The 27,322-nt window shown below is 34.0% G+C and overlaps 1 protein-coding gene across 3 annotated transcripts in view; it reads right to left on the bottom strand.

Annotated features, from left to right (window-relative positions):
• The window catches only part of aus (argus), a 131,109-nt gene that overhangs the window by 19,016 nt on the left and 84,771 nt on the right, over positions 1–27,322 (bottom strand). For 2 of the 3 annotated variants that reach the window (XM_066286370.1, XM_066286379.1), the window contains exons 3-5: positions 17,166–17,307; positions 8,618–8,685; positions 720–971 (exon numbers count right to left, since the gene is read on the bottom strand). In XM_066286370.1, the coding sequence (XP_066142467.1) occupies positions 720–971; positions 8,618–8,685; positions 17,166–17,307 (462 nt within the window). Of the gene's footprint in view, positions 1–719; positions 972–8,617; positions 8,686–17,165; positions 17,308–27,018; positions 27,282–27,322 lie in introns of those variants that run through there. The other variant, XM_066286388.1, reaches the window with a different exon arrangement.

Raw genomic sequence — 27,322 nt, 5'->3', positions numbered from 1 at the left:
TATTTCCTTTTTAGTGCTGTTGACTTGCCTTCAGTAACACGTCTTGTGAGTCTCAAAGTGATATAGGAGCACTTTCGAGTATTTTAAAGATCCATAGATCGGTAATTTTTCTACTTGAGCGATAAGAACTTCCATGAAATGTAAGTTAGGTTTGTTATATAGTTATAGTGAAATGTTTATTTGAAGTCTCTCACGCATCACAATATGTAATATAAGCTACAGAACACCACCAGTTTTTTCCCTGCGGCTTATGTTGAAAAGAAAACACGCCGTATAACAGAAGGAGTCTCAAGAACTTTCAGAAATCAGGAAACTATCCGAGAGGCCTGTTTGCAGTGTCCTTCCAAAAGCAGAAATCCGCAAAAAGTTTCTTTAGTGAAAAACTTTCTTTGGGATAGAATTAATTTGAGGATTTTCGAAAACAAACTTTCTCCTATTATATTCTAGCTTTTTAACGAAAATATAGCTATTTTATGAGTTTATTAGTTATTTTCAAGCAATTTAAAATAAAAAACTTTTCGAAAGAAGAGGTTCGTACAGACATACAAAATCTCAACATAAAGCTGTAAAACTGATTCTAGCAACGAATTCTAAAAAATTACCCCACCCTTAGAAAAATATAACGAGCATATTTGTGAAGTCTTTTTTCTCATTTGTCATCCAGTTTGATGTTAAAGACCTTTCCTTTGTAGCCGTTTTGGATTACAAAAAAATCTTACCAGTGCTTTCCGACCCATAAATATCCGGACAGGCCTGGTAGCTGAGCAATAACTTGCTGTCCTCGGTGCAAGTGTCTATGTTGGACACGGGAGAGCGACATTCCCCGTGGCCCCTGTTGTAAGTGAAAGTGAAGGGCCCCCGGAAGGGACACGCCACGGGACTGGCGTTTTCCCTAAAAAGGGAGTAGAGGAGAGCGTCACCTGTTATGAGACTACAAAGGGTCGGAAGGGCTTCTCTGCCGTGACAAAACGCTGAAAAAGACATTTAATTCAGACGAAGAAAATATTACATTCAAGAATAATTTATTTAAAAAAATTACTTTAGTTTTAATGGTATGGTTAGTGTTAAAAAAATTATTTATTAGGAGGCAATCTACATATCTCCAAATATCATTGTATATTGTCGTTTTCTCGTCTGACAAACATCTAAGTATCCAATGAAATTTTTAGAGGCCGATTACTGAATGATTTCCACAAAGTCAATGGCGTATCTTCGCTTTTTGTCTAGTGAGAAATATTGTCCATAACAGAGCAGTTTCAGTTTGTTGAGAGTCATGAATAAAATATATATCTAGAAAGCCAATGACGTAACATGAAGTTTTTCCAACTGATATATTTCGAAGAACAAAATGTTCAAACGTGTGTTCCTACTCAATAAGCATCAAACGTTCGTGTTTCCTCTAAAAGAACAGAATCATTTCCTAAAATGTAGAATTTATTCCCGGAAAATTATTGGCGTATCGCCATGTTTGCTAAAACTCACTAAAAAATATTAAAATTCATCGGCAATTCAAGTCGTAGTTGTAAATAAATTTGAAATTTTCATCCGTCGAGGAATCCCAGGATTTTCAATTTACTCGTTGGTATCTGAAAAACATATTGTTCATACATGTATATGAATCAAATATCAACACTATTGACGTTCATTCTAAAATAAAATTTTCCTTTATATACTAGGCTTAGCTTTCAAAAATAACAGCCAACTTCAAGAGGTTTCTACAGGCTTCCCTTGGGCGAGGGATAAAAATCGTTAAGGGCAACTCAGCTCAGGAAAGTTGTGTTTAAAGTTTAAACCACATGATGATTACAACTTGAAACTTTAAAATCATTAACTTCCTGACTAATTATTGACGTCAATCAAAACAGAGGCCGGGCAAACGTGAATAATGTCTTTAACACGCAAACTTGATATTAGCGACACTTCCAGAAAGCCCTCGATTTTTTACGTCACTGAGATTGCATGAAATAAACCTCTTTACAAATAACTCTAATGAATATTCGACTATGATCGGTAATTAACTGCATGACTGGACAAGTAAAATTTCCAAAAAAAAAAATTACAATTCAGACAGAAACTTGAATAATCGAGGGAGCTAAATTGTGAAAGCAATTACAGAAATAAACAGTCACGATTTATCAAATAGTAAAGTCGGGATTCATTGTCGTCTCTGACATTGAAAGATGATTCTTTGCGTTGCCTATTCAGGAATCCAGTTTGGCTGAAATTACGCGAAAACCCACCGGCAAATGAATTTCCCACCGCGTGCAGTGCGCTAGTTTATTCATGCTTTAATTAAAGGCATTGTTCGTCTTCGACTAAAAACTAATGGAATCGAAAATGAGGGTTATGATATTCGCTAATTAGTGGCTGGAAAACTGTTTCTTATTCTGTTCGCGTTAACAGGAGGCCCAGCGAAAAAAAAATCCAACTTAGAGAGCATTTTGCATCCAGTATTCTGGCTGGGCGTTTTTTTTTTTAAATTATACCGGCAATGGAAAAATCCGAGAACAGGTCTACCATGAAATGATGGAAGAAGATGATTGAGGGTGTGACGAACTCACTACCCTTTACCAAGTACACCGCCAGCCACTGAAGTGATTTTTTTTCCAATACGCGATCACGGTTACGACACGTCGTCGGAAAGCATTTTCAATAAGCTTTTCAATGGTACCCAAGTTTCTGGAATTCCTTCCTCAAATGTGTCTAATGATTATTCCTAAAATGGCAAATTCATGAGTCAGACACCTAGGCATAGAATTTAATGGTTTTCAATTAGGAACAAGTAATAGAACTGATAATTCATTCAAAGTTTTATTGTAATTAAATTAAAGCTTAAGATTTGCCGCTCAATATTAATAATCTTTTATTATTATTATTTTTTTATTTGATTACTTGTAGAGATACAATCTGTCACAATAAAGGTAAAAAATAAATTGGACATTCAATATCTATGCTGGCAATTACAAATTATAGTAGTAAGTGGTGTAGTAAAAGGACCAACATTTCAGTCCCTTACTTGGTTGAATCTATGTGGCAAATCTAGAGGGTGGAATCTCTTCAACCTGGTTGTATATGTCGCTGTGTCCAGTAAGTTTATGACTAAGTGATTTGGGTGGTGATCTAATCTTCGCATGTAGTTATTTGAGTAGCTCTCTATTTCATCTCGGACTGTTTTGATTGAGAGGTCGGAGTGAATTGTATTGTTGCTAACATACCATGGTGCATTAACAATGCATCCGTAACGTCTTAGATTGAAAACGTTGTATAATTTCGATATTAGAGTTGCTGGCGGTTCCCCATAGCTGGATACCATAGGTCCACACGGGCTTGATGATGGTTTTATAAATTAACACTTTGTTCTCTAGTGATACTTGAGAGCGGTATACCAGTAGCCAGGTAAGTTTTTTTGTTTTGAGATTTAGTTGAGTTCTTTTGGTCTTGATGTGCTTCTTCCAGGTTAGCCTCCTATCGAGGTGCATTCCTAGGTATTTCACTGATTCTGCCTGGGGAATTTCCACGTTGTTTATCTTCACTGGCGGGCAGGTATTTCTTCTTAAGCTGAAGTTGATGTAGGTGGACTTGTTTTCATTAATCTTTATCTTCCACTTAGTTAGCCAGGATTCTAGTTGTGAAAGATAATAATCTTTTATAATAGATGTTTATTATATTCACGTCTTCGACGCACATTGTTGTCAATGAATTAATAATAATATTAAATGTAAAAAATTAGGTGCTTTTCTTTTATCGGTATTTATGAATGTTTTTCTACCCAGTGAATCATCGAATCCTGTTTATTATCTGGCTTTGCCTTTGCGCATCTTCTCACAAATTTTCAATCGAAACATGGTTTATTCAATTGCAGAACGGGTTGAAATCGTTTTTATTTATGATGCTGAGGAATTTTGCCTTTTACGGACCACAGAAATATTTCGCCGGCGACATTCTGGAATGAACATGAATTCTTCCTACCTTAGGAAAGTAATACGTAAATTTAAGGAAACAAGCTCTGTGGCCAATAATAAAAAATCATCAATCTAGGATATTTGATTAGTTTACCTTAATCGCAGTTCTGACACAATTTGTCAAAAATCCATCTTTGCCTATTGGTCAAGCATCTACTTTAATTAAGCTATCAAGAAAATCGGTCCGAAAAGTTTTAAAATTGGTCAAATTTCATACATACAAAATTCAACTTCATCAGGAAGTAAATGAAAATGATCCAGACTGACGAATTAAATATTGCGAGGTGACGTAAGCTTTAATTACCAATTAGTTACGACTACTGCTAAACATTTTCTTCAGTGATGATACTTGAACACTCACAATACGCACAATTGTAGAATCCGGTGTGATTCCCAACCCTTAAGTTATGAGAAGTGGAAGCATTCGATATTCACAAAAAGAAAATGCTTTTGGTCGGGACCCTTCAAAATGTCATCATAAAACCTTTGTTTGTTGACGGTAATGTGAATGGTCCAATATATCGTAACCTTTTAGAAGATGGTATTGAACCAATGAGAATCCATTAGCTAGAGAATCGGCAGGAAAAAAATGGCAAATTACAACTGGAGGAATATATACTAAGATTTCGACAAGATGGGGCACCGCCACGTTTTGTATTACCCGTTAGACAATCAAAGGATAACAATTACTCATCGAGATGGATTGGAAGGAGAGAAGCTATAGAATGGCCCCCTACGTCTCCCGACCTCACACCGTTGAATTTCTTCTTGTGAGGGCACTTGAAATCTGTAGTGTTCAAAACCCAACCAGAAAAAATTGAAGAGTTAAGTCAACTAATTATTACTGAGTGTTGTGCAATTCCTAAGAAAATTTTTGTCACTGTGCGTCAAGAATATGGATAACGTTTTTACACTTCCATGAAAAATAACGAACATCTATTATAAACAAAAATTAATATTAATCAATATTAGAAAATTTTACGCTTTAATTTAATTATAATAAAACTTTCAAATTATTATTATTTCTATTAATTATATCTGATTGAAAGTAATTTAATTCAAGGCCTAGGTGTCATGCTCATGGATTTTGCATGTAGGCATATCTAATAGATTTCAGGGTGAAATTCCAGAAACTCTAATACGATTGAAAAGCTAGTTAAACATACATTCTGACGATATGTTGCAACCATGTCCTTGCTACTTAAAAATATGACCCGGAGTGGATGGGCTGCATTTGATGGAAGGTAGTGAATTCATCATACACTCAACCATCTTCCTCTATTATATTATGATAAAAGTGTTCTTGAATTTTTCCATTACCAGCATAATTTTCAAGATGTCAACATATATACTTTTCAAAAACACACCCTGTAAAAAAGCTGCTAATTAAATTAGCTAAAACTCTCTGCGAGGCAAGAAAATGCATATGAGGGTATGTGGAAATTCTCATTCAAATTCAATATCGATGGTAAATTTTTCTTCGAGGTTTAGATTTCTTACTCATCCTGTTAAAACCGGTAAAACGCTCTGTGTTTAAAGTAAACTAACAGCGGAGTACGCGAGATCCTTACTCACCCAAATTTAATATATCCTCAAGTAATTTCTTTTTCGATGTTTAGTTTTCTTATCCACCCTGGACTACAACACCTCTTTCAGGTTTAGTAGAACAAAACAGAATTTGTTTCTTTAAGATTGATAGAGGTAATTAAATTCTGGTCCACGAATTTCCAAAAGACTTGCAAGAGAATAAAAAATTTTCAAGAAAGAAAGCTTTTGAAATTTTCGTTGTTCTTCGGTTCTTTTTATGAGATTCTTAAATGTCTTGGGATTACTTTTTGTACCCTTTTTTAGAGATTTTTCTGATTTTACCTCTACAAATTTCCAAAATATACTGCATTTTTTTAGCATTTGTGAAATTTTTAAATAAATATGATTTTTTACGAGTTTTACAGAATAGTTGGGCTTCGTTTGTATAAATTTTCAAAGACATGCTTTTAGACTTTTTTGAGTTTCTACCCTTTTTAAGAGTATGAGACCTGTAGATAATTTTTTTCAATAGACCAGAGATCTTTAAGACTTGTTCCCCTCGAAATCTCCAGAAGATTTGCCATTTTGCAACCTTTTGCGGTTTTAGCGCTTTCCCACGGATTTGAAAGTTTGCTTTGAACTTGCTTCTTGAATCAATGCGACGGAGTATCTATACATAATTCAAGGCGCGTTAAAGAACGTCTTGAACTGAATTAGACGCAACATGGAGCAATTCTGTCCCCTGGGTTAATTGATTTGGGGCCGCTCGATTTTTATGGGAGATTTTTACAACAAAACCTTAGAGTTGTACGACAAATTTGAAAATGTGGAACTTTTCCCTTTGTGATATTTACAAATTCTGGAAAATAATAATTCTGAATTTTTTTCTAAAGAAACTAATACAGAGAGTCATTGGTTTTTTATTTTGAACGTTATTTTCTTATAACTTTTGAAGCAAAACCGGGAGGCAAAGTTAAGATTTGCCTAAATTAAGTTACAAAAAAAGAAATCCCATAAGATGCGTACTTTTTTTGTGACAGGGTACGCATCCATCTTAATCTATTTCTATTCACCTACAGAACTCTGTTCTGTTTGGCTGTGACTGGTTGTCACGACAAAATTTCAAGCTACACTTCTCACTGAGAAGAACATATTTTTCAATAACAAGATACAATAAATTCTTGATAAAAAGAAAAGTATTGTGGCTAGATGTATCGCGGTAACCTAATAATTTTATCAACTCGTTTTTCAAAATTGCTACCCTACTAATTTCCACTTTTTTTATATCATACAAAAAAGTTTATGCAGTGTCTCAAAAAACCAACGAAGCTATAACTGAGTTATTTATGAACAGATTTTGATTAACGAAAAACCAAATAAAATTATTTTTCAAACTGCTTAGTGACGTCAAAGTAATTTTTTTTTTAATTCAATTTTTTCTGCATCAGGTGTCAACTTCAGATTTTCAAATAGAAGTCAATGATTTTTTTACTTTTTTTTATAGAAAATATTTTTATAAATTTAATGATGTGTGACAAGTTAATTTATTAATTGAAAATAATTAATTAACTAAAAAAAAAATTGAATTTGAATCATATGAATTATGTAGTCATCTGTATTCTAAATTTGGATATTATGAGTTATGTAACCATCTATATCGAGATAGAGCCATGTGCCCTGTTCTACAGTCATCTGCATTTTAATCCATCTTATCCTATTGTATCGTTTTGTACAAGGACGCCTGGCGCCATGGACAAACAGCACCCATATGATATCTAGCTAGAATGGACAAGATAAAGCTGCCTTTAACTTTTGAAACCTAGTAATTCTTTCTTATAATTTTCCGTGGGAAGTTATACTGCAAGTCTACTTCGTCCGTTTTATCTTTGAGACACCCTGTACAAGGCATACGGATAACCAAATTTCTTCTGATCATTTTTTTTTTGTATTTCAACGAAACCAGCACCATCTTTTGCTTCATGAAAAAAAGCCATTAGATTTGCACAAAGCCCGGACTCCAAACCAAAACTTATTACAAACATAATAAAGGACGTAAGCCCAGAAACTGGTGATTTACGAGCCACAAGGGAAACGAATGGCGTACACTAGAGCAATATTGCATGTTTTTAAATAACTTTGTAATTGGTTTACGGTCAGAGCTACTGAGAATGCGTAACCATTTTAAGCGGAATGCAAATATTAAATATGCAAATCGTAATTTTGATTTGCCAAGAGAGGGTGAAGAAATGTATTGTTGCCAACAGCATCAGAATCCAGTCATGGTGTTTATATCATAGTTCGAAAATTTTTTGCCCGCATTAGATATACACATATTTCATTTTAGGAAAACGCACCATTAGTATGATATACGATCCCAGAAGTCAGATATTTCAATTTATATTACGCCATTTGGAGGATATTTTGGAGTGTATTGTTTTAGTCTTTTTGGGAGCGCACAATTCTACTTTAGCGGCGCTAAAGTACCGATATCGTAAATTTCGAATGCACGTTTGCTTGATGTTTGCCACTAATGGCTTCCTGGCAAAATGTTATCTCAAATGGAAGATAACATTTAGAAAGCGCGCATTAAATATGTATAATCAATGATGAAGAATACATGACGGAAATATACAAGATGTCCCAGAAACTTTGACACAAATGAGTATACCTTTCTTGATGATAAAAGAATAGCGCGACTCAGCAAATTTAGCATTATTTCGAGCCTGTTAAGCAAAAACTGTCAATTTTATTCACAATTTACAAAACAAACAAAAAATTCGACATCTTGCAGAACAATAAGAAGCATCCATTAGTCATTTGCAACATTGTCGGAACGTTCTGTATAAGCAAACGTGAAGATAAACAAAATCGAAATGCTCAGGTATGTATTTAAAAATCCTTCCCTCTCTACTACTCACTGATTTGTGTCAGGCATTTGTGTGAAATAGGGAAAATGCCAACTGACATGACTTAAAGTTCCATCTTCAGTTTCAAAACTCTATAATAAATGCAATTTTTTAGTCCAGTTTCATGTCGAAAAGCTAGTAATATATGCTTTAAGTCAATCAATTTTAGAGGTAAAGTTATTTCTGCTGGAAAAAAAAGCGTGAAAGGTCAAGTTTACTCACTTTCTTTATACTGAAGGACATTTTTGTGCTTCTCGTGTATGACGACGCAGCGATAGCACGCCCTTTTCCTGAAACAAAAAGACATATTTCGGTAAATATTTAATTACGATAAAACTTTCGCCACTCAAGGAAATTGGGTCCTTGCTTTTAGGGCTGTAAAGTTTTAATAGGTAAAAGTTGTTACCGGGGCCGCCTACATATTCAACGAGGAGAGGGAAAAACGTAAAAGTAAGTTTGCTTTACAACGGAGTTTTATGGAAATTATTGTGCGAGGAGCTTTATGACCAAGGTGACAACATTTCAGTAATTCTGTACAACAATGAGGTATAAAGCTTATAATGCGGCGCATATTGTTGGGTATACTTTGAGAATCAACTTCCAAAAATTCAAGGTAAACAGCTGCCATTGGGGTTTCCCCAAGATTTTCCCAATTTGCTTCGATTGAAGGATTTGAATGAGTTTCGATTCCTGAAAGTCTCTAAGTTGACGATCATTTTTAAGTGCTTATATTGTCTCCTTCTCCATAAATCTCTAAAGGACATGTAATTTCGCGAACCTTTTTGAAGTTTTTAAATCGGCGATATCGATATTTTGGTATTTTTTTGAGTTACGTAAGAGACAGAAATGGGAATTTCAAAATGAATCTATGAAACACACTGTGGAACCAGTATACAGAGTGATTCAAAACTTGAGGTCAAAATAAAGAACGTGTATAGTTTGACATTCTGCTTAAAAAATGTAAAATAAAATCTTTTCAGGAAGGCCTTTACTTCTGTATCATTACACTACAGAGTTTCCGCATGTTATTATTTTTCATTATTAATTATAACTAAATAAAAAGTATCAATTTTCATTATTAATATTTAAACAATGAAAATAATAAGGTAATTATAACAAAAGCTTTAAAATATCACCATTAGTGCCGATACAAGCTTGGCAGCATGAAATAAGCGAATTGTATGCTGATTTTACACATATTTCGTCTATTTTGAATGTATTAGACTGTAATAATTATTCTTCGCATTTATTGTTCATGGCTATCAATTTTTACTGCATAGACCTTTTGTTTTAAATACGTTATAAATAATCCCAAAGAATCAAATCGGGTGATCTTGCAGGTCATAGCACCTGACCACGCGGACAATCCATCTCCCATTAAAAATTTAGGCTAGTCAAATGGCAACAAAACAAACAACTAAGAAACTTTGAAAAGCTCAGAATTCATTTCCTTTGCGACTATAACATTTTTATCAATTATTTCATGGCTTGCCATTATTTATTCAAATAATAAAAAATGATAACATGCCGAAACCAACATCCTGTATATAGAAGTAGTAGCGAAGGTTCTTCCGATACGTTCTAAACCGCTGAAAGCGGTATTGCTTCTTAGATCGAAACTTAGTAGATTTCATACAAATAATATAGGATTTTTAGCAAAATTGTACCCCTCCTCCCTGTGATAGTAAAAAAAGATCAATATAAAAATTTTGTGATTATAGGCAAACATTTGCTGGTACTTGTGAATGATATTCCCCTACATTTGATCAAATGATTAACATTGACATTACTAACCTTAGCTAACCTGATTTAATGATTGAAACAACTGAGTTAGTTTTGCTTCCACGTAAGCTCAACCAAACAGTTCAATTTCAATCACAAACTTCATTCTCTTAAAATTTACAACTAGAATTTTATACCCAAATTTATTCTTGTACCAATCATACAAAAGCCATAAACCAATATGGATTTATTTTCCTACCGCGTCCTTGACTGGTGTTTTATGTGGGCCACTGCGGCTGGGAAAGCTGCCAATAATTGAATTTTCCCCTGGAATCTGGAACTTTATACTCTTTATACTCTTTAACATGGGAGTAGATATATTTAAACATGCCAAAGGAACTTTGTAGTTTACGGTTTGCAATGTGAAATTGATTTCCCTTTGAACGCCCTTATATCAAATGGAGTAATAAGACGCGTTTTCTAATACCCGGTCCCAAAGAGTGTGTATTAATTTTGCAATTTTTAAAGGGTAGGATTTGTTATCGATCAATCTTCGAGGGAAAAAGCTTTAAATTAGGGAATATCTTTTTAGGGTTGTTGCATCCTCGTTCGTCGTGATTTGGCGTCGGAAAATAGATTGGAAAACGAACGAACCGCATTCCATCCTCGGATTTCAATTATCTTCATTTCTTTCTTGGAACAAATAAACTAAGAGGTGTCGCGAATTTTTATTGCGACCTACTTCAAGTTTCCCCTTTAAACTTCTCTCGACAGACGCCTTAATTGTTTTATAACATTTATTTATACAGTTCTGATTGCCTCGTCTCGCCCTCTGCCTTATTATTATTCAATCGCTCATTATTTTACTCATGACTGAACTTCATCAAAATGTTTTAACCCAAATTGGCTTTGGGAACAATAGTTTCATCAATAGCAGTCTGTAATGATTTAGAAAAGCTCCTTCATGAAATAACAATAACAAGATTTCCAGCTATTGTATTAAAAGCTCTGAAAGCTTCCATATTTTGCCTATTATTATTACTATAACGTTGCGTTTGAAGAGCTTTGCGCTATATACACGAGGAAGCTCAAAAGAATAAAAGGGAAAATGTTTACCTACTTTTTGATATTTTTCCTGTATTGATAAATTTAACATATCCACATAATATCAGTTTAACCCTATAGATATGGCGCCAAGTCTTATAGACCTATATCAAAAATATCTTTAGGGAGGTGTTCTTGTAAAAAAATGACGCAAAAAGATTGTATATATTTCATTTTTATCATAAAAAAACCATTATAAAACTACTAAAGTCAATTAAAAGATATATTTTTTAAAATATTGAAGAAAAATCAAACAAGATAGTCAAGCTCATATTCACTAAAATAAAATCAAAAATAGATATAAAATACAACATCATTATTCTAAATACGAAGAATAATATTCTTAGTTTACATTTTATGACTTCTCGGCTAATTCTGAACAAGGAGCACACCAAGCTTTAATGTGAAAAAGACCTACATATTTCTTACACCTTTGGCAATGAAACTTAGTTTTAGAGTCTTTTAAATAAAAAAAAATGCCTCTTTTGAGATCCTGGAATAAGTTCGGCGATGGATTTACGTGAGTAGAAGTACCTGCATAATCACACCTTCATTCCCTTATTGCTTCTAGCACATTTCGCTACAAATAGCGGCGCTCTAAATGCTGTTTCGTCAGCTCTTTTGTAAGATTCGTCAGGTAAAAAGTTCTTATTAGAGAAAATTTGTTGTTATTTACAACATAAACTATTTACCAATAAATACTAAAGCATAAAAAAATATTAAAGAATACAAATCAACCTTAGGCCATATCCTGGTGTTGTTTGCCACGTCATACATAGCAGATAGCTTATCTGAATGAATGGTCAACCCCGTCTTTAGCGTGATTGCAATAGTTAATTATTTCAAGCATTAATAGTTCACCAGTTGTTCCATTAATAGCATCGTTACAATGTAAATTATGATGACGTTGAAATTATATTTTTATATTTTTAGGACTATATGACTCTAATTTCATATTCCTCTGAGATGCAAAAGAAGAAGAGGGTACCTACCGATTTCGAGTATTAACGAACTTTGATGGAACCTCCCATTTTTTAAATTCTTCCGATAAATGTAATTTTATTTTCTCGAAGTAGGCTATTAATCAAGTTGATACATGTAAACTAATTATCCCATCGAGGCTTTTTATTAAACATGTAGGACACAGCTAACGATTTAATATTCTTGAAATAGCAAGGGTTTTTTGATTTTCCAATAACAATCAACTTACGAGTTTCTGATAATGTCATATTAATAGCAACAAAAACAGTAACTCCTTGGATATTTTTCCATCTTTGCACTGTTTTCCTTAAAATTTCAGTGTTTTGCTCGGAATGCTTTTGTAGAAAAAACCTGTTTCGTCTGCGTTATAGATCTTGTCATTCTGGTAATTTTTTAGAATTTCTGGCCACATAGTTTCGAGCCAGTTTTCTGTCACAGCAACTAGTATACCAGCAGCTTCACCATTAATTTTTTCATACACAATGTTATGTCTTTACCGGAAGCGTTTAATCCCACTTTCTGAGGATTTATATTCCAGGCCTTTAATCATTATTTTGGCAACGTGTTCCAGTTTTGCCTTTAATATTAAACCACTGATTAGTAATCCTTCACTTTTTCCCTTTTTAAACCAGTTAAATAATATCTGATAAATGTCCCGCGATTGGATAACATTAATGTTTTCGTGAGCAACAAATTTTCATTAAACTCATTCTTGATATTTTCTCGATTTTTTCAAATTATTGAAACTGTCGAATCCAATAAGTGCAACTTATTTGCAATAGTATTGTTGCTTTTACGTGCTTCAAGTCAGGAAATTATTATACCTTTTTCGCCAATGGACAAAACTTTCCTTCTTCATGCGATCATTTTTTGAACAAAACAACATTACAATTATGCAAACAAACAAGTTGAATATATATATGAAAATTAAAGATTGGGTTCATTTTATAGTCCTCGTTCATAATTTAGGAATTTTTCCGATAATTTCTATTTTCTATACTGCTCTATCATTTTTTTTTCTTTGAACCATTTACCGACAAAAACATGAATGAAAATATCGACACAAAAAAGCTCAGACTCTATGGCTTAAATCAACAAGCCCTTTTGCCGCAATTTTTGTTGCTTGTTAATGCGTAAAATGGTTCAAAGAAATTAATTTTTTATATATTTATAGTAATTGCAATATAAAGTTGATACTACCAGAATTCAATTACAAGTTCTGCAAAAAGGGAGCGAAATTTCTAAAAAAGGTTCTGTTTCGACAGGTTCGCAATCGCAACTGCAATTGCAAAAAAAAAACATAACTATACTAAGTGTACCAAATATGTATATTAAATAGAAATTTCCTCGGATTTGTGTGTAAAATAGCTAAACTTACTGCTTTTAAAAAAATGTCGGTCACTCTTTGAATGACTTTTCAAGAATGGCCTCAGTGTTCACTTTATACTACAACTACTATATATCCCGTAGCGTCGTTATACTCGGCTGGCAAACCACCAAAAATGTCTTTTTTGCGGCCGTTAAAAGCGACTTTTTTACAATGAAGTAAATGCAAATCCAACCAAACGTTCGTATTTCCGTCGCTATATGCGACTTGTCATTATAACCGACCTCGTTATTCGCGAATTTAACTGTATCTCGAAGACTGATTATTTAGATTATAAATCGGCTTGAATATTTGAACCTAAAATTATAAATAAAACCAAAATTTAAATATGAATAACTCTGCAGGAGACTTCCGGAAAGGGTATCTAATTATAAAGTTGGACGTATGGTAGATCCAATCAATTTAAGAAAAAACGAATTCAAATGACCAAACCGGTCAACAGTGGATGTGTTTATTACACAAGCCCTAAAGGGGCGTTTAGATCTGAGCACGTATGTTCTGAGCATACGCGCACAGCATTCGTTGGCGTTGGCGAAAACCGTTTAAATTAAAATTTCTTTTCCGACGAATGGGCTGATCCAGTTGTTCGCAAACACGAGGTGAATTAACAATGGCCGATAAAATAACAGCGGTCCCGTTTATTGTTATGGATACTTTAATTTAAAAAAAAAAGATATTCGAAAACGTAGGCATCGTCGATGGAAAAAGCCAATTTTTGACAATAAAAATGATAATTTATTCAACGATTCTGTATCAGAGATTACTTAGAGAAAGGCTAATTTTTCAATTTTTAATTTTTATACTAGTCCTCGCCATACATAATTCTTTTTCGTTTTAGAAAACTATTCTAGATGTTTCACGTCCCATAAAATGGGCATCGTCACATGTTCTCGTAAAAGCATTAAAGCTGTACCATTAATCGATTCCATGGCTAAATTAAACGCCTTTTTAACAAAATTCTGTGTTCACGCCGTCAACTGTTCGTCGCCATCAACCGTCTCCTGCCAACTGAGCATGCGTGGCATAATTCATTCTTTTAACCGTGTACGCGAGACTGACAGCAATTGAATCGCATTTACTACTAATGGCGCATAGAAAAATATAACACGAGCATGCGCACATAATCGTGTTCACTTGAACATTCGTAGTGCACGCGTGCTCAAATTTAAACACACTTTAATAAGTATAATAAATGATGACGTCAAATCTCTCTGACCTTTTTGGCAATAACTTTTTAACAATATTAACTGATTTATTCTCGCTTTCTTGGCTTTTAGTACTGGCCACAATGTAAAGGTATCTTTTCGTATGAGTAATTATAATCAAAAATCAGCAAGACGAATTTCGTATGCAGTGGATTCCGGAACACTTAGTACCACCCCTGGAAGGTTAATATTTACTTTTAAACATTAATTTTCGTTATTACAATTTTATGCAAATATAAATATTATTTCAGTTCTAAATGGAAGCAACAGTAATGCTATTAAATTATTCATGTTCCATTCCCGCAAAAGCCAAAAAAACAATAATCATCTACGGTTTAAATCGAACGCACATGCAGCAATGGGCTAGTTTCAGGGCCTTAATTTCATCGGCCTATGAAGAATTTCTAAAAAGTTTCGAATAATTCAGTCCAATAATGGGTAAAGACCTACATTATACCACACAGTAATTTATAGTTCGTGAATTCCAGCTCTGTTATTAGAGAGAAAATTTTTTGAAGGTACAAGAGAAAATGAACTTTTAATAATAACCAAGGAAACCTGAAATCTGGTATTTAGGGTTGAGTCGCTTCCTTAATTAAGTAGTTAAATGAGACCTTAGAGTTCTAACAATTTAGCTCAATATTTGCTTAATGGTTTTTGCATAAAGGCAAATGTATTTTTAATAATAACCAAGAAAACCCTAAATCTAACGGTAACCCAATCCAAGTTGATCTTTTTAACAGAGTTTGAAGCAATATGCCTGGACCTAGGGTGTCTTCGGTATCCTGGGTTGTCGTATTTCTCTAATATTATTCACAGCAGCACCATTCGAAAAATCGAAATTGTTTTCAGAATTTGTCGAAATTTGCATTATTTCATCATTTTAACACACAGATCGCAAAAAGTTGCTTTAACGTAGTTCTCAGACACGGCATCAAAACCCTGCCACTAGAGGATATCCAACACTTACTAATGTTTTTTCGGCAAAGATTTAATTAACGTTAAACCTATCATTTTTACAGATTTGTCGAATTTTTTTCACATGATTTTCTTCGCTGAATTTACGTTTTTAACTAATCCTGAAAAACCCGATTTTTCTCACATAAATAAATTTGATTTTAGGAAATGTAATATACAGAGTGTTAAATATTAAGATTATTAAATTTTTTTCTCTATTTTTCAAATGGCACAAGATATTTTTCTGAAACGCAGTATATCTACACTATAGTCCAAACGGTACATTTCTCTTGTATTTAGAAAAAAATGTTGTGACCTGAAATGTGAGTAACGGTAAAGTATCCATTCTTATACGAAAATGAGGGGTGTTCCACTGGTATTTTCCAAATTATATTGTGACAAATATTCCTCATTTTCAACAACTATTATAATGTATTCAATTTGAAAAATACCAGTGGTGTACCCCCCATTTCGCTATAAGAATTAACATGGTAAGTCCTACGCACGTCTATGGTTTCGACATATTTCTTTAAATAGAAGAGAAATGTATTGTTTAAAGTACTGTGCAAATATGCCGACTTTCAATAAATTATCTTGCGCCATTTTGAAAAAACTAAGAAAAATATTTTATTTATCTTAATATTTAACATCTTGTATCTTCGAAGACTCATTTTAGGACAAATATGTATATGACGTTATCGTCATAGAACAATCCAGAATATCAGCTCTTTAAATATCAGAATACCCTTAGCGACTACCCTATACAAATATAAAAAGTTGTCAGTTATAGAGTATATAAAAAATTTGAAGAATAAAGCGATTTTAGTAGTATTGCTTGGACAAAATCGTTTTATGAATGTTTTAAAAATAAATTAAAACTATGAAATTTTGAGCTAATAAAAAAAGTGCCAGTTTCGATTGGCACAGGAAATTGTAACTGTGTTTTCTGTCCAGTTAATAAAAAGCATTTACGTTCAAAGCAAGAATACTCATCAATCGAACCTCGAAATCGCAACAATAAATTTTTTTCTTTAAACCGAAAAATCCAGTGGGCTGCTTACTTGGAATACCCTGTATATACATTTTTTATATATTACAGATAAATAAAGGTACATTGCAACACTGGCAGCTTCCCAAGATATATACACCGAGTGGACATAAAATACGGTTCAAGGTCGACCACAGACGATAAATTTATAGGTTTGGCTTACACGGTATTGCTCCACATTTTCGAACATTATTGCCGAAATACGATTGAAATAACGACCCATTTTGGGGTATAAAGTGTTTTAAATTTAGACGTATTCCAGAGCGGAACGGCAGTTGTAAATTTGCATGCCCGGCTTTTCCTGGATTGGGTGAGCGGTAGACGGTGATATATGGATTATTGGATCCGGTTGTAAACGATACTTACTCGTCCACCATCAGGAATTTGTCCCCATCGGAACCCAAACATCGTCCCTTGGTGCTGAGTCGCGGCCCTTCAACGATGACCGGGGTTCGTACTCCCGACTGGAACCAAGCACCTTCCCATTTTTTAGGAAAAGAGCAGGTTCCTGCAATAAACAATAAACTGTTAAGTGCGGTAATTATAGAGAGAATTTGTGAATAATAAATATGCACCTATTTTCCTTGAAGGAAATTTTGGTCGGAATTAGGAACACGTATATGCTTAGTGCTTCTAATTATTATTGCAGTTTCCTTTAAGTTTGCATTATGGCGAGAGTGTTTTCCTTTGTTGTCGGAATTGGACGTCTTGGTACCAAATCGAATGTATTTTGAGGATTACACTAACTAAGCTCTTCTATTTTGCCACAGAGAATAGAGAAAGTTCTTTTAAATTGCCATTAACGGAAGCCCTACTAATATCTAAATCGACGTAACAAATTCCAATGGCCTTCTTAACGCAAGTATCATGATTCGGCTCCATCCGTCCTGGAAATGCACAAATACGAGAAAAAATATGTAATGTTGACGAAAATATTCGACAAAATCAAAAGGAAAAAATAAGGAAATTTCTCAAAATCAAGAAAATACTGCTGAAGTTCGAAATCGTCAGATTAGTTCAGATTGAACCAGTGAATAGCACTGGAAAGAGGGACGTCTATATGACATGTTAAAACAATTCTGCTACTTATAACATATCATCTTTACTCCATTGCCCGTTATTTAATGAATTGATTGATCTATTTCACATACATGAAAATGTAGAATCTAAAACATACACCATCAGTTTGAACTACTCCCGAAGACTATTCTAGTTCTATTGCTTAGATTTAAAATTATCAATAATGTATTTATTTCCTTGGAGTTTTAAGGAATTTTAAAAGTCTTGATCAATAATTAAGGATAATTTATTGCTTTGTACATTTTTAGAATTAGTAAAGTTTACTGCACATTGATATTTAGACTCTTCGGATCACTATACGGGGTGTGGCAGAAAAAAGCGTCCACCCTGAATACTTTTTCGGTCGTTGCCACAAAAGAATAACGTTAAAACACGTCAACTTTGCTCGGGAGGGGCACATTATTTGACGAAAAACTTGTTTTTTAAATGTCATCCCTCTGCCACTGGAAACCACCCCTTTGAAACTTTTAAATTGAAAGGGACGTTGTGTTATGCCTCATTTAAAAGGTAATTTTATTCTCTTTATGGTCAAGCTTTTATTTTTTATTTTTGTGCGTCGATCTTGTAGATGAAATGAAACAAAAACCAAATAACTTGATTCTAATTATGTTTATTGATATTTTATTTATTTTATAGTAAGAAATGTTGAAAGTGATCTCCATTGACTTCCATGCACATGTACAACTGATCCTCAAAACATCGTCGCACATTATCTAACTTTGTAGGTCTCATTGAATCAAATTGTGCGTTACAGATTTTAATTTTCAAATGTGGCTATAGAAAAAAATCTAAGGATGTAAGGTCAGGCGATCTCGCTGGCCGCTTCTACCAATCCATGTTTCAGGAATTTTGTAATCTAGAAATTGTCGGATAGCAGCAATGCAGTGTCGGGGCACCTCATCCTGTTAAAAAACTAATTCTTGTTCTAAGAGGTAAGAATCTTGTTCAAGTATTTCATTTATCGTGGCAGTAATGGCGTCTTGTAGAAGCTGTAGATGTGTTTTCTCCATTTAAGTTTCTAGGAATGAAAAATTATCCAACAATGTGATAATCCAAAATCTCCCCTCATACGTTCAGTTTGCGAGGTTGTTGAGTATGGGTCTTTCAGAACAAAAGAGGATTGATGTCACTGCAGTAACAACAGTTATGTGTTAACTTCACCATTTGAATCAAAGGAACATTCGTCAGAAAATGTAGTATTATACAACAAATGCCTTTATAAATGTAACATGATACTAAGAGATACACACAATTCTAATTGATTGTCGAAATCATCCTTTAATTCCTGTACTAGTTTTATGACATAAAGATGGAGTTTTACTTCTTTTAAAATTCTATGATCAGTACTTTTTGAAACGCTTTCGTACAGACATTCTGTTATCCATTTGAACATATCATACAACCGTGAGTTGGGCTCCATCATTTCTCATTGGGCGGTCAGTTTCGTCTTTTTTATTTTGGACGGAAGCAGTCTCATTGAATTTTATTAGCAACTTAGATATATTAAGAGTGGCATACCATTTTAATAGGACGGAATTTATTACAATAACATTTTTGGTTGAAATCAAATCATTTGGTTTTTCTTTAATATAAACCAGATCGATGTACAAAAATAAAAAAATAAAAGCTTGACCATGGAAAGAATAAAATTACCTCTTAAACGAGGTACAACACAACCCCTTTTCCATTTTGAAAATTTTAAAGGGGTGGTTTTCAAGTGTAGCAGAATGACATTTCGAAGACAACTTTTCACCAAATGATATACTTACCTCTATCAAAGTTGACATATTTTAGCGTTTTTTTTTTCTTTGGAGAACAACAGAAAAGGTACTCACAGTGGAAGCTTCTCCCTGCGCTACTTTGTATAAATACCCTGTTAGTTTACCACAAAGGGGATTTCCATGAAAGTAGAGAAATTGATTAATCCTCGACTGTGATTTTACCATTTCTATGGAAATTATCCTGTTGGCAAAGCTACATAACATAGTACTCTATAGAGCTAACCTCAGGATATCTCTCGCCTTGTATTCTTAATCAATAAACAAATTCATCCAAATCAAAATAAACAACCATAAATCAACCGAGTACTAATTCCTAATTCGGTTAATTTTGAAATTGTAGGTCCATGTTGTGGGCTGCGTGTTTCCCCACGAGGCAGCCATAAATGCATGTCTTGTTCTGGACCTCTGCAACTGGAATATCGCTATTAGACAGATCCGTATCGAGATGATTTATGCTGAGCACCATGTTTAGAGGGCACTCGTCGACCCAGTTTGTGTTCAGACTTGTTTCCAAAAATTATTTACTGCGCTCCTGATATGACAAGAAAAGCTGCTTTTAAGAGCACATTGAGTCGATTTTTACTGCGCGAAACTCAAGGGAAAAGCAAGTTTAGAGTTGGACAACTTTAAAAATTGTGGGTTTAACTTCATACCTGGGAACACTACTGTAGATAATAACCCTACTGAATATAAGGTGCTAAATATGAGGAAGAGAGTCTCATTTGGTATTCCCGATAATAGACGATCTCCGATCGGCAACAGATGAATACAGAGAACTGGAAAGTTTGGCCATTAATCGTGCGGGCAAGTGCACTCGAAAGCTGAGGTAAACTTTTATCAAATTTTGCTGGAAATTGCCACTCGGGATCGCTTTATAGGAAAAACCGGCTAAAATCAATGTTTGCTTTAAAGGAGGGGGGGAGGGGTGCTTGGAAGCCACTGACCCTGCCTTATCTATATAAATTTCACGTAAATGAAGACCTTTTGAGGGATTTAAAAGTGCCTACCCCCAAGATTGGCATTTAACTTCTATGGCATTTGCATTAAGAAAACTGTAAATTATTCCCTTATTCAAACACTGTAAACTTTATAGGAGCAACATTCATGCAGCTAAAAATATATCTTTTTCTCGCAGAGCGGAGTCGAAATAAAACCAAAAATTCCATATTAATTCCAGAGCTAAAATATGCATAGCCATTAACCCGGACACTCGTGTAACCAGACCAATTTGAGTTTTTACCTAAGGTACTTTATGGCCGCCATTTTATAGCCCCATAAACTGACTTTCCCGATGGTGCTACAGATAACCTGCCCCATGGGCCCAAAGATAAAGTGGCGATCTAATTAGCTATGTAAGTGCCACTGCATTGTTATCTACCTCTGTGTACACCACACCGAATTTAAATTACTTTTTGACAGATTTAATATGTATATTCTACATGTCTATTGCGCAATACCACCTGAGAGTTTTTTGAGGCTCACAACGTGGTTTTCAGCCCCTAATATTCCGAACCTTGTCATACAGTCTAACTAATTAGTAAGTTTTGATGATTTAGGAAACACGTTGTTGTGTTTAGCCCAGTTATAAACAAGTTTTCCGAGTATATCAGCCTATTAGTTCAAACTTTACACATTAGAGAATAAGTCACCTGGGGGCGAATTGTTCTTGAGAGCTTTGTGAAAAGGGTTACTTTTTCATTCTCAATCTTACAATATGGATAAGATTTCCCTTGAGAAAGACTCTTACGGGAAACCTTATCTTACTTCCTTTCATATTCTCTCCGGTTATTCAGTTTCTCCAGAACTGTGGAAAATGTTTTCTACTTTTCAGAATTTCTGGTACTAGCAATACGCCTCTCTTTACAGGAATGCGGTTTCTCTGTACGGTTTCATTCCACGCGAAGAACACAAAATGGTTTTTTGCCCCTCCTTCGTAAGTTTTTCGAAAAATTTGATATTTGCCTTTAATCTTCCATTTAATTCTTGCGGCTCTTAACTTCTCCTCAAAAAAAAGTTTACAAGGCAGTTGACCGCTTCTCCTGTTCACCAAGATCATAGGCAGCAATTTTATTTCTTCTAATTCCTCACACGTAAGTCCGTATATTGTAATGGTTATAGAATTTTTCCTTCAGCATTTTGGTAATAAGATTCGTAATCTGTTCTCCTATTCTATTTGGAAATAACTCCTTACAGATCGGTAGGGATTGTTCGAGCGGTGAAATCGCAACTTATTTTCAATTAAAACTAGCTAAGGTAAACATTTGCCCTTTGCTAAGGACCTGCATCATCACCAAGGCTATTATTATTAAAGAAACGCAAAATCAAGAAACGGTATTTATTGTAGTTAATATAAAAGCTGCTGCGTTCGAAGCCGAGTGCTGTTCAGTAAGCATGATCCATGCAAATTGAACACTGAATAATGCTTATTTCGTCTTTTCACAAAAAGCAACGTTACCAAGAACAACGCTAGAATAACCAGGCTTTTGAGTGGGGCTGTTCAAAAGTGAGTGAATCAAAATTGTCAGGTGAAACAAGATATTTTTTCCAGATTCTCCTGATGATTTCCGCACTGTACCTATAGAAATTTAGAATGTGCAAAGTTATTCAAAAATGTTTTCGGCTTCGATGTTTTTATGGACTTTTATCAAATCCGCGACAACTCTGATAGAAATTTAAAATTTTTCACTTTTAGAAAATCAACCCTCATATTATGTTTTTATTTTGATATAATACTGAGATTTTGTAAGGACTATTCAAAATATCCGAGAACTGTGACGTCAGATTCCTGGGATTAATAATATGCCGGTGCTCTTGAAGATTTCAGGCTTGAGGTTTTTCAAAAATCCCTAACAGATGAAGAAAAATCACGTGAATAGCGATTGGCATTTCAAAATACCTCCAACAAGCTATGAAACATCCCTTTTGAGTCTTCAAATTTCTGAAACTGATAATTAAAATGATAATTTTCAAAATCTTCCAAAAAACGATAAGTTGAAAGATATGCGAGGATGGTACGCACATAATTTTGCGCGATTTGCAAGGCCCATTGCTTTTCGTAGCCCCTAAAATTGGAATTATAATGGATATTTCACGGAAATGGACATATTTTTCTGCGAATCGAAAAATAGGTGTCCGTAGAACGATGTATATGGCCAGAATGGACGCGTTATTATTGCACTTCATTTGTATGGTCATTTATTTCTCGGCTTGGACATCCAATATTCCCAAAAAGTCGAGGAAAATAATTAAATTTAATCTGAAAATAAAAATAAAGCAGTAACATTACGCTCATAGTATTATTCTGTCAGCCTAGTGTTAGGACACAACATAATAATAGCATATTTAAATTATGTCTGAGTGGGCGACAATTTGGGGTCGCTGGAGCCACTTCGTATTCAAGGTGTTATAGCAGTTTTATTATTAGCCATGGGGCAAAAAATAATATACCGTTGGTCGTAGAGCTCATGGAGGTCTTTAACGCTTAATTTTTAAAACCCCACATTACCCTAACAGCAAAAATGGCGGCTTTTCATTTTCCCTTTTATTATGTCCCCCAATAAAACACTATAAGCCCCAAAAACGGAAAATACATTAGGTTGAAATCGAATTTACTTTTCCTTTGCTTTTGTCTATTAGTTCAAACCTCGCACATTAGAGAATAAGCCTCGTAAGAGAAAATACCCTTTGAGAGATTGCATAAAGATTATTTTTATTAATTCTCAATCTAAAAATGTCTTTCTCCGGGCAATTCTTATCTCAACCCCTTCCACGGCATCCTAATTGCACGACGTATCCCACTGGGAGTAACTTCCTTTCAGCTCCATCTCGAAAGGCACTTTATAGAGCCATAAAAGTAGATGTGCGAATTAGTTGAAGCAAAAAACTCTTTGTCCACTTAGTTGCGTTTTATGTAGTTGCACATAAAACTTGCTTTGGCTGAGAACAACGCAGTACGCTTAAATTTAGAAAACACTGTTAACATTGCCAATTTATCCTGAACATTTTACCATTACATGGAAAATATGTGTCCCTAACTGGATTTCTCCTCTTAAAATACCATACGTACGTACAAAGAAGGGCCCAATTTATTGCCGCTCATACTAGTAATTTAAAAGTTTATATCACTCCATCTATAATGGGAAAACGTCAAGTAAAAACTTCTAAAAGCCAGGGGCGAAGTCGCTTCGTTATTCTGGAACAATGACGAAAAATGTGAAAAGCGCTGTTGAGAGTGACGCAAAGGACCTAATGCTGCCCTAAAGGGAAATAATGGTGCGAAGTTTCATTTCGCCCTTCCGCTCGCGTGGTCTAGATGGAAAACGTGTGGGGATGAAGAAGCAGGACCATCCTTTGTTTGAGAAAAATAAGGATTACTAGCCACAGTGGATTTAAAAATTATGAAGCACGTCTGCAAGAGAAACTGAGAAAATGTCTAAAAAAAAATCAAAAGAAACATAAACCGGTTAAAATCCAATCTCTAGTGTGAAATAGCACCTCAGCATAGAGCCGCTGCATGTCAGAAACTTGAGGAGATATTACAATGTCGTTTTCTATAGGCTGCTATGGCAAAAATAATCTATTTTTTCTAATTTCTGGGCCAAATTATTACCTTATGAATTCCATGTGTGTCGAATCTCTAAAACTAGTAAAACATGACTTTCGATTCTCTTAAAGTTGTTGTGTCGAATGATTATTTTGGGTACTTAACAAACTTAAAACTGATTGTAAATGTGATAGTCAGATTTAACCGCACTGGAAAAATTGGAAATCGCAAGAAAATCTGAATCTCGGAAATGTAAATAGTTCGTAAGTCGAGATTGCTAAATTCAGAAAGTTGGGAAGCAAGGTGGCTTGTTTGTTGTTATAGGTAAAGAAATCTGCGAAAAATTGAATTTCGTCTACAAAGACCGTGCTTTTTGGCGGAATTCATTAAAATTATATTATTATACCCAAGCCACAGTACTTGCTTTTCTAGAGCTCAAATACGCCAAAATTACGTTTAAAAGTTATAGTTTAATGGATTGTCATGCACTCACCAACTAGGGCAGCATTTCGAGGACATTTTAAGGAGAAAAGAAAATGAGGAATATAAAATTTTTGTTTTTAAATCTGAGAAACTACAAATTTCTTCTTTCTTTCTCCTGGCTCGAATGAAATTCTTTTATATATTATTATTATAAATTAGAAGCTAGTATACTGCCATAAACTAAGAGAGCAGCTTCCTTCTTGCGGATTTTTAGGAAAAATATAATATATAAAAAGTTGAGAAAACGACAATTTATCCTGATAAGTATGAAAGCCACAAACTGACTTTTTATAGCACAGATCATTCAAATTTCTGTTACAAAATTATAATTCAAGATAAAATGCAGTTTTAATAAGTGTTTGCATGAAAAAACTACGGATTACTATGATTCCAAATTTCTATTCCATTCTGAAATATTCATAAGCATTGTGAAGTCATGAAGAAAAAAAGGTCTGGCGTGCCATTTAAAAAAAAAAAGGAATCAATTCACACAAAAAGAATTGGTTTGGTGGTTTCCTCATTTAAATCGCAAAGTAGTTGCATGACTAAGACATCTGCCGGGACGACTTTGACCTAGGATAAGCTTGTTACGTAGCAGGAATATAAACGAGCCCCATCGGGGACGACAATCAAATATTGCCCACTAGAGACCCGGAGGCCCCTCTTTTATATAGTGCTCTTGCCAAGCGGAATTTAAGGTCTGAGTGCACCGACTAAAGCTATCAAAATACTGATAAAAGTTTCAGTTAAATGTTAAATAAACTAGATATCATCAGATGATTACCGAAGTCAATTTAGGTTGCTTAGAGTAATTCAGATTAAGCAGGCGAAAAGTTGGGCCAGATTACAATCAATTGAAATTACTCAATTCAATCAAGTTTGATCAAGTCACTTTAAAACAAATACGTTCAAAAAGGGAAATAATGAAATATTAAGTTCTATTTCACCAAGTTTTTGTTCGCTTATGCAGAAATCCCTTGCATCTTTAAAATGCCTGGTGAGGTTTAAAATTGTCCATGGCAATTTTATTTTATAAAACTTGAAACAGTGCAGAAAATCTAAAAACCGTAACTGGAAGTGATACACGGGCCTAAAACTACCCCGAGGGGATGTTGACGTTTGGGTTTCACAATGTATTTCCTGTTTCTTATTTTTCTTTGTACATATATATTTTGACACACAAAGACGCAAATGTTAATCTTGAGAAGAGATCTCACGAACTGCTTAACAAGGATCAAGGACTTGGATTTGCAATTTGAGACGTTTTCCTCAGAAAACACCATGAAAATCACGAAATTGCATGTTGAAAATTGTAGGACAATATACACTATCGCTCATATGCAGAACACCTTTTTAAATTCGATTTTTTTTTTCATAACAACATGAATTTGATATAATCTATTACAAAATTATTAATTAAAATTAAAAATAAATATATTATGTTGAATTTTATTTGTTAAATGTTTTTAATCTCTAAATAAAAATATATTCTTAAATATATGGGGCAAAAATGGAGCAACTAAAACATTTTTTATATTTTCTCCTACAACTGAATCTTTTATTTATTATCTATTAGCATATTCCTTATTTTTAATTACTTCCCAATATCTATTGTTCGTACTCTTTAATAATGTTTCAATATACTATTCAGATATTTAGTTCCAAATATTTTTAACTTCTTTGAACAAATCCGCTTATTTTCTATTCTTTTTTCATGAATTCTCCTGTCAATTTCATCCCAAAGGTTTTCTATTGGATTCACATCAAGACTTTGAGACAGTCAAATCATCCCATCTACGTTATGTACGGTTAACAAGTCTATAATTAATTTGGAGGCGTGCTTCGGGTCATTGTCGCTTTGGAACATCCACCGAAGGGTCATATTTTCATCTGTTCAAGGAAGCAAGTGATTTTCTACAGTATTTTTGTAAACATATCAATCTATAATGCCATAAATTTTTACTAATCAACCCATGCCAAACCCTCTGTAACACCCCCAAACCTTAATATCACCACCTCCATGTTTAACCGTTAATTAAATATACATATTTTTAATTAAATCATTCATTTATTGATCTTCTGACCTAGAAAGTTCCGTCTAATTTGAAACAGTTTAAATCGACTTACATTTAAGAAAAGGAGAATTTTCCAGGTTTCATATGACCTTATGACATCACATGCTTGTTCGCAAAACGCACTCTAGTCTTTGTATTTTTTTTTATATAAACGGCTTTTCTACCGATTATCTCTTATATAAAGCAGTGCTTCTTAATTCTCGTTTTATGGTATTCAACGAAACTGAGACACATAACTCTTGTTGTATGCGACTTACAGTCTTCAACGGATCCTGGACGGAAAACCATTTAATTTTTCTGTACATCCTTTATCACTTCTGTCCATCACTCAGTTTGTCGTTTTCATTCACACTTCGGAGATTCACCTAAGACTCCTCTATTTTTAAAGATAGAAATTACCCTTGATATTATTAACTTATTTAATTTTAAATATGTTTCAATTTACTCTGCTTGTCACTACTGTAAAATTTTTAAAATATTTTTCCTTTTAACTGATGTGAGAAATGAACATCTCTTGACATTTTAAAATCATTTCAATCAATATGGTGCGTAGCAAAGTCG

The sequence above is a fragment of the Euwallacea fornicatus genome, chromosome 1 (assembly GCF_040115645.1).
Source record: "Euwallacea fornicatus isolate EFF26 chromosome 1, ASM4011564v1, whole genome shotgun sequence".
In the NCBI taxonomy this organism is placed as follows: domain Eukaryota; kingdom Metazoa; phylum Arthropoda; class Insecta; order Coleoptera; family Curculionidae; genus Euwallacea; species Euwallacea fornicatus.
This window is presented reverse-complemented; position numbering and strand designations above follow the sequence as displayed.